This window comes from Chelonia mydas, chromosome 8, assembly GCF_015237465.2.
Source record: "Chelonia mydas isolate rCheMyd1 chromosome 8, rCheMyd1.pri.v2, whole genome shotgun sequence".
NCBI classification, from domain to species: Eukaryota; Metazoa; Chordata; order Testudines; family Cheloniidae; genus Chelonia; species Chelonia mydas.
This window is the reverse complement of record NC_057854.1, coordinates 48,658,741-48,667,117: the sequence shown is the minus strand read 5'-3', so window position 1 is coordinate 48,667,117 and position 8,377 is coordinate 48,658,741. Positions and strand designations below refer to the sequence as shown.

The following is an 8,377-nucleotide window of genomic DNA, read 5'->3' as shown; positions in this document are numbered from 1 at the left end:
CTCTTTGCCGCTTTTACAGATCCAGACTAACACGGCTACCCCTCTGACACTTGACACAACAGTTTAAGTTTTTTTTTTCTGTTTCCAATGTTTGTATAATTGTCAGTTTTCAGATGAGCAGACCAATAAAAAGCTCTTGGGGAGGGAAGCGATACAAATACTTCCTACTCTTCAGGGAAGAGGAGGAAACCACTTGACGGAAAGAAATGCTTTATAAGGGTATTTTATTTAAATATTTTCTCCAACCTGAAATGGAAAACAGGTAAGTGTCTTTGCTTGGAAGAAGGTTGTGTAAACAATGCACTTGTAGAACTGATCTCTGCAGCACAGCAAAAGTCTCATATGGAAGGTCCGTGTCAAGGCAGCCTTTGGAGTAGTCTCAAATATCTAAAGGTATATCCCCTTTGCCTTGTTTCTCTCTGCTTTCAACCCAGGCCTTGTTAATGGTTCTTTTCATTTCATCATCTCCCTCCGCATACATCTTTTTGAGAAGGTTCATCAGCCCCTCACCAGGGTCTGAGGTGTCATAGGAGGCTTTCCTGTAAGACAGGTGGATATGCATGAAACAAGCTTATCATTGTATTACTAATCATAATACCTAGGAGCCTCAGTCATTTGTAACAATTCTCTGCCAAACTTTAAATGCTTTAACAATTCTTATGCAAAAAATTGGTATTTTGTAGAATTTTGCCTTGAGTTTTGGGAAAGGGTGTTATGGAGTCTCAAGCTGAGTCCTCTGAGCTTGGCATCTTCAAAAAGAAAGAGAGGACGTTGTCTAGACCGGGGTGGGCAACCTTTCAGAAATGGTGTGCCAAGTCTTAATTTATTCACTATAATTTCAGGTTTTGTGTGGCAATAATACATTTTACATTTACAGGAGCTGGTGGACGGAACCCCAGACTGGCAGCAGGCTTACCGGGGCTGCAGCTGGTGGGGGCCAGCGGACAGAACCCCAGACTGGCAGCGGCCTGAGCTGCTCAGGCCGCTGCCAGTCTGGGGTTCTGGCCACCGGCCCTTGCCAGCCGGGGTCCCCGCTGCCGGCCCTGCTCAGCCCGCTCCTGGCCCGGGGTTCCGTCCATCCAGGCCGGCAGCGGGCTGAGCAGGGCCAGCGGCTGCGACCCCAGGCCAGCAACGAAGCCCCCGGGACTCGTGACCAGGACCAGGAGCCGGAAACCCAGGCCAGCAGCAGAGTGCCACTGTAAATCAGCTTCCGTGCCTCCTTTGACACGTGTGCCATAGGTTGCTGACCCCTGGTCTAGACTAAGTGGAAAATAAAAACAAACAGACATTATGTTGGAGATGTCTCAGTAAGGCGGGGGGTAGGAAGAACCTTGCAGAGGGCATTAGGGTTTGAAACAGGCGTAGATTAAGTTCATAGAGATGGTAACTAAATATAGCACTGGATCCAGGAAGTACCAAAAATCAATCTCTGCTGTTACCATGAAGTCGGTGCAAGAGCTTACTTCTTAATCAGCCTCCTACCAAGGTGACAATCCTAAAGTATCCCCTGCCTATACTAGATCACATCTGTTAAACCACCAATGGACTGGCCCCTTAAGACATGTTTCACTGCTAAAGAAGCCAAGTGATAAATGGAACCTACTTTGATTTATTTGGTACCCAATTTTACCACCTGCATATCACCACAAATATAAACCATAAGCACATACATTGCCCTTACTGGCTAGCATAGGGAAACCTGCCCCATAGCTTCTCCCCTCATCTTGCCTTTGAAACCCCTTGTCTACTGTACTAATCAGCTGAAGGGCTAACTAAAAAGTAAAGGGTTGAACCAAGCCCTGTTAGACCAGCAGGGGGAGCAAATTCCCCAGTTACAGGACTCTATGCCGAGAGCCAGTCTTCAAAAGTTGACCCCTAGAGCAGGGGTTCTCAATCTTTTTCTTTCGGAGGCCCCACAACATGCTATAAAAACTCCAGGCCTCAGTGAGGGAGAGGGAGGCTCTGGGCAAGGGAGGAAGTTCGGGCATAGGTGTAGTTTGACTTCTATTTTCGGTGGGCAGGGGCCAGTGGGGCTGGAGCCAGGTCCACACACGGAGGTCCAGGGAGGGAGTGTCACCTCCACCCCTGAGTTACCTCAGAAGGCCACTCGCCTGTTTGGGTTGCGGGGGAGTGGGCACAACCAAAAATTATAACTCAAAAGTGGGGGGCTCAGCTCAAAAAGTTTGAAAACGGTTCAGGGAGAGGGGCAGCTAAGGGTTGTGTGCAGGCAGAGAGGTAGCTCAGGGTGGTGCAGGGAGGGGGTAGCTCAGGGTGCAAGGAGAAGGGTAGCTCGGGGCTGCGTGCGGGCAGAGGGATAGCTAGGGGCTTTGTGTGGGCAGGTGGATAGCTCAGGGTGCAGGGAGAGGGGTAGCTCAGGGTGCAAGGGGAAGGGTAGCTCGGGGCTGTGTGTGAGCAGGGGTATACCTCAGGGTGCAGGGAGAGGGGTCACTCGGGGCTGTTTGCCGGGAGGGGGTAGCTGAGGGTGCAGGGATGGGGTAGCTAGAGGTTGTGTGCTGGGAGGGCTCCCCTGCAGTCCCTATTCACCAAGGGCTCTGCCAGCCAGGGAGCCAAGTCTCCCTGCCCAGGCGGCTCTTACCAGCTGCGTGAGCAAAGGGGGCTAGGAGCTTCAACTCCCTGCACAAGCAGGAAACAAGGGAATGCCACAGCTGCCTGCTCCATGGCACTAGCCTACACTGCCCAGCTTTGGCTTCTCACCTCTGACCTGACCAGTGGGTGGCGAGAGGAGGTGGAGGGAGGGGGTGTGTGTGTGGAACTGCCCCGGGATTGCCCTGTTCTTGCTCTGTAGCTTCGGGGGGGGGTAACATCCGTGTCCCTCCAACTCTGCCCATGGGCTCAGGGCTTCTGCCCATGGGGAGCGCCAGGGCTCAGGAATTCAGCCCAGCTGCTCCCGGCTTCAACCCCACTGGGGCTCCAGGGACTGGGGCTCCAAGCCCACTGCTCCTGGATTCAGCCCCTCTGGAGTTGCTGGGGCTTTGGCTCTGGGTTTTAGCCATGGGGCCCCGTGGCCCCCGTGAAAGGGTTCATGGACTCCCTGTTGAGAACCGCTGCCCTAGAGTGTGACAGCAAGATTGTCCCAGCTGATCTACAAAATGGCTGGGTCTTGCAACTTTAAGGGATTTATATATTGTGACTAACCCCTCGAACAGGGAGTCAGTGCAGACCTTTGTAGGGCTGGCTTAGTGGTAAAGTACTGCATTGCAGGAGACATATGTTCAATGACCAGTACCCAGTCCATTGTACAGCATGCACCAGACGGAAGAAACAAATTGCTCATGAATTATGAGATACGGATGCAGAAAGAACGTAGTTTTGATCTGAATCAAAATTTTGCAGCTAAGCCCAATCTCTACCAGTGAGCCCTCAGAGGATTTGCTGGCAATGCTGACAGGCTCCTGTTTTATTCCTCCTTAAAAGGTTGCAGGTCCGAGCTACAAAGGAGGGACATAAAAGAGCCTGAGGCCATCAACAGAGATGTGGAAAACATTCCACTACCACCTGCAGGGAAAAAGCCTCTAAGAGCATTTAGTCCCAATTAGAGCAGCTCCTATTCAGGAATACAGCCTCCAAGATAGGAACATGTGGCTTAAAGAAGAGTTAACTTTAAGCCTCTCATTGCTGGTCTTCACCACCACACTTCCTGTGCTGCACCATTCACCAATATCCTATTAAAACCATTTAAGGATGTACCAGCTGTATCCCACCTGGAGCATTCAAGCAGCAAAACGCGGAATGATTTTAGCAAATCAGTGCAACTTCCTTCCCAGGGCACTAATCTTTAGTGCCAAAGCAATCCCCAGATCAGTTGATTACAAAGATCAGGGAAACAGCTATGAAATAATTCTCAGGCCGTAAAACAGGTTAAATGCTAGGCCTTGGACCATAATTCTCATTGTGTAGACTTAGAGATGTTAAAGTCACAGTACACATCTGCTTTCTTAGGTGACACTAATGCAATATTGTTGGGGTGGAGTGAAGGGAGGGACGGGACACTTACTCCTTCTCCTTGCTCTCTTTTTCCACCTGAGTCAGGCAATCCCATTTTTCTTCCCGTTTCTTCCTACATAACACAAGGATCATGTCCGTCTTGATCTGTAAAGGGAGGCAAAGAAAAACAAATCTGATGGTAAGAGGTGAATTAAGGATACTTATTATAGGAGATACTCATTGCATCCACAATAATTAAAGTAGCAGAACAGTTTCTGGTATTATTCTATTGTTGGATGCTCAAAACTCTCTCAGAGAATTGCTGTCTGGGCTAGTTTTTTCTTATATGGGACATATTTTTAAATCAATATTAAGTATTTGGCTGTGGGGCACTAAGGGTTACTTTGTTTTGAATACTCTAAAAGGGACACAGTCATATCTAACAGCAGTCAGTATTAAAGGGAGGTAGAAAATACTCTATGAATTCCAAAACACAGCCCCACTGCAGGAGCAGCCTGGCCCACAATACTTGAGATCCTGAAAACGCTGTGGTCTGTCTGGTCAACGGCCTTTTTATCTGGTCAGAGGGACTAGAGACCAATCAGTGTTAAAGATCCTATACCTAGTTTCTGTCTGTGGTGATTCATAAATATTACACCCCAGTGGAAAACTGGGGAAAAGGATTACTATGAGCTTTTCTAAGGACTGTCTCAGAATTAATGATCAGATACAACCTTTTTGATCCCTGAAACTCAGGCACACCACCCATCTAACCCCCAGCACTACTTAGCACCACCTGGAATTAGAAGACGTTATCTGCTGTGGGTCTGTGCTAGTAGCATCCCCAGTTTATGACTCCAGCCAGTCCACCTCTGCACATTTTACTCGAACACAAGGACTCAGCTTACATTTTCAAGAGTATGTGGATTTTGGTTTAAGGACCCAAAAAAACCACCTCAGTTTAGATTCTCAACAGCCTCTGCTTTTCCACTTCAGACCCATAACCCACTTCTAATCTGATCTGCACCTCCCTCTACTATTCCAGTATTTTGTGATGAGGATAAATGGCTTAAGAGTCCAGTAACAACAACATTTAAATCAGGGGTAACTCTATTTGAACCCATATCTCCAGGGATAAAAAGCTAGTCTGAAGATACCACCAAGCCTCAGTGCAGCACCCAGTGAATTACAAGCAAGACCCTGTGTACTAACCTTGACCTTGTAACCTTGACCTAAATTCTATAATCAGATCCCTGCATTCTGCTTCAGATCAATTAAAACCTCACTCTTTTTTTAATTCAATACAATATGAAAAATGAATATCTCAAGAGTATCCCCTCATTATTTAAGCCGATGTTAAGTTCAATTTATTTTACACTGCCGTAAAGAATTGTGGACCACAACCCACATTTTTATGTTATATATGTTTAGAACAGTGTTCTCAAAGTGCGGGCTGCTTGGGGCCCAATCAGCACAGAGCTGCGGCCCATGTGACATCTGTAGGGCCATAGAGATAGCATTGGATGCGGCCCACATAACACATCGTGGGCCACATATGCAGCCCACGATGGTAAATGGGTTGAGAACCACTGGTCTAGGATGACCAGGGACAGTCCCGATATTTGGGGGTTTGTCTTATATAGGTGCCTATTACCTTCCAGCCCCTGTCCCAATTTTTCACACTTGCTATCTGGTCACCTTATATGTATCATTGGGGAAAGCTGCAAATGTTGGCAGTTAAGTATGGGGCATATGTGGCTTTTGGCACATAGGAATGTATGAGCGGTGATTTGGGTTTGCAGATAGGCACATTAGCTGGAAGTTAAGATAATCAATGCTGGAATAGCTAATGATATTTTCTATCATTCAACTTCAAAGCCAACATCCCACTGACACAAATGGGGTAGCTCAGCTCTTATCTCAGGCTGTGTACAGATTCAGGCATCTAGTTACTTTCTGGGCTTGTCTACCCAAATATTTTGTTTGTGGCAAGGAAAGCTGGGACGTGAATCTACTCTGCACTAGCCTGCGGCGCACTAGGTGTCCATTTGGACCCTGCTGAGGTGCACTAAGAGTTTGTTCAGGATATATCGAAGCATACTAACAAACACTTAGTGCACCTCAGCAGGGTCCACTTGGACAGGTAGTGCACAGCAGGCTAGCATGGGGTAAACTCACACTCCCGCTTGCCATGAACTAAGTGTTTGTGTAGACAAGCCCTCTCTTCATGTTTGGAAAATTTTTCTTTGCAACCATAAGGGCTACACACAGAGATATTTAGGAGCCTAAAGATGCACACAGACACTTAACAGGATTTTCAAAAGCACCTAAGCAGGTTGGGTGCTTAACTCCTATTGATTTCAGTGAAAGTTAGGGCCCAGACCCTCTAATGTGTTTAGGCACTTTTGAAAATCCCACTAAGCATCTATCTGCATCTTTAGGCACCTATATATCTATGACAATCTGTCCCTTGATGTTTTAAAACAAAAGCATAGATTCTGGCACACAATTCTGCAGCAAGGATTCAATTTTTCAGCCACAGAATACGTTAAGTCATCAATACAATTTCCCTTTGGAGGCTGAAGAGAGCAAGAGAGAAGGTTTGAGGTTAGAGCAATCCTATACGGCTAAACTGGAGGATTCTACTGAATCAGGCTAAGATTACTCAGATGGTGAGGGGGGTCTAATATAAGTACGTACAAAGATAAGATACACAGACCTTCCTTGAACTGCCTTCCACAGAGATGGGTTTCAGAAGGTTATTGAATATCATGGAGTAATTCTTCCCATTCAGATTCTTCACTAGCAGATCAAATGACCTAGAATGGAGAAAGAAAAAGAGTATAATGAATGCACACACTTCACTTCCCTATCATACGTGCTATGCAAACTGATCCTTAACAAGAGAGGGATACAGCCTGACTCCTTGGGAAACTGAACCCCAAAACTTTTGTTGTTTATCCAGGACTTTCTGATTCCCTACTTATTGCAATATTGGAAGATTCCTTGAAAGGACTATTGTCTAAAGGTTACAAGAAACTACAAGTCAGAAGTCCTGCTCAGAGTTCTTTTTATAGCTCCGCCACAGACTTGCTGTGGGACCTTGGGCAAATCACTTAACCTCGCAGTGTTTCAGTTTTGTCACTCATAAAATGGGGCTAATAACACATCCCTTATGAGAGTGTTTTACGGCCTAATTAGCATTAGTAAAATGCTTTGAGCTCCTCTGAAGACAGCTACATGTGCATGTGCCAAAGTATTGTTGGAGAATTTAAGATTTTAACCCAGAAGGACTCAATACAACAGGCCTTAATCTCAGGTATAGCTCTTCCAATATGTTCTTCCTGGTACGGCATAGCAACAGTCTGGACTCACCTTTCTGTAAAGTGGATCTGCACATTCTCAGCTGGAAGCTGCTGCACTCCATTTAAAGTGATGTAAATCTTCACAAACTTATCCGACTGATCCCAACCTGAAAGGGAGAAAATCAGATAGGAAGGCTGGAAAAAACCTCTGCCTGCTCATGAGTGGTGTTCCTCTGAAACAACCATAGCTCCCCCAGAAGAGAGCATGCCTTCCACCATAGGCCATACATTACTGCAACTGCCTTCAGAGGGAAGCCATTAGCTGCTCAAAGAAGGGTTGAATAAAAGAGGGGAGGCCAGGTATACCCTTTGGGGCTCTGCTCTCCTGGTCCCCATAGTGCATCAAAGAGCAACTCTACCACAGCAGGGAGAAGTAAGGCACCTCCGCCTGACTTAGCGGAAAGGGGTGGGCAGGATCAGAGCCGAGTGGAAGGTTTGGCTACATCTCTCCTGGCCTCCTCCTTTGATGCCCACTTTCACCCAGTACCCTATTCAATTGTGGCAGGGTGCTGGACTATGGGCACTATCTCCACAGATCAGCATGTTGGACACTCCCTGCACCTTTTGCCTAGATTGTAACTGAAGAGCACCTGCGCTTTCCCTCATATCTGCCAAGTATTAGGAGGGGTGAGGGGTGAGCAGGACAGAGACCAGTAATTTCCTCCCCATTAATGCTGGAGGATTTGGGACTGCTTAAACCTGCCACGCCACCCTCCCCCCGACACTGCAGCTAAACCTGAAGAGACTATGAACGTCCCACAGTGGCAGCTGCTGGGCTACCTAGTCTGCCGGATCTCCTGCTGGTGCCAGGAAAGGGGCTCCTCCTCAGATAAGGCTGGATAGAGGCTTATTTTTGCTTTGGAGCCAGAGCTCTTGGGATCCCTTAACCCCTCCCATCTTTAAAACACAATGCCCATACTGGGCAATTATCATCCCTGTAATTTAAACACACACACACACACACACACACACACACAGAGTGAGTATGAGTGACAAACTGAGTTAACAGTTAACCACCAGCTGGCACTAATGCTTGGTTCCATTTACATCATTAATCTTAGTGTGAT

The 8,377-nt window shown here is 47.1% G+C and overlaps 1 protein-coding gene across 5 annotated transcripts in view; it reads right to left on the bottom strand.

Moving 5' to 3' along the window:
* Positions 1-207: 207 nt before the first annotated feature.
* LOC102946101 (calcyclin binding protein) overlaps positions 208-8,377 on the bottom strand; it is a 22,374-nt gene continuing 14,204 nt past the window's right edge. For all 5 annotated transcript variants that reach the window (XM_037907762.2, XM_037907758.2, XM_043521573.1 and 2 more), the window contains 4 exons: positions 7,321-7,417; positions 6,665-6,764; positions 4,016-4,110; positions 208-539 (listed from right to left, as the gene is read on the bottom strand). In XM_037907762.2, coding sequence (XP_037763690.1) covers positions 380-539; positions 4,016-4,110; positions 6,665-6,764; positions 7,321-7,417 — 452 coding nt within the window. In that variant the 3' untranslated portion in view covers positions 208-379. The remainder of the gene's footprint in view (positions 540-4,015; positions 4,111-6,664; positions 6,765-7,320; positions 7,418-8,377) is intronic.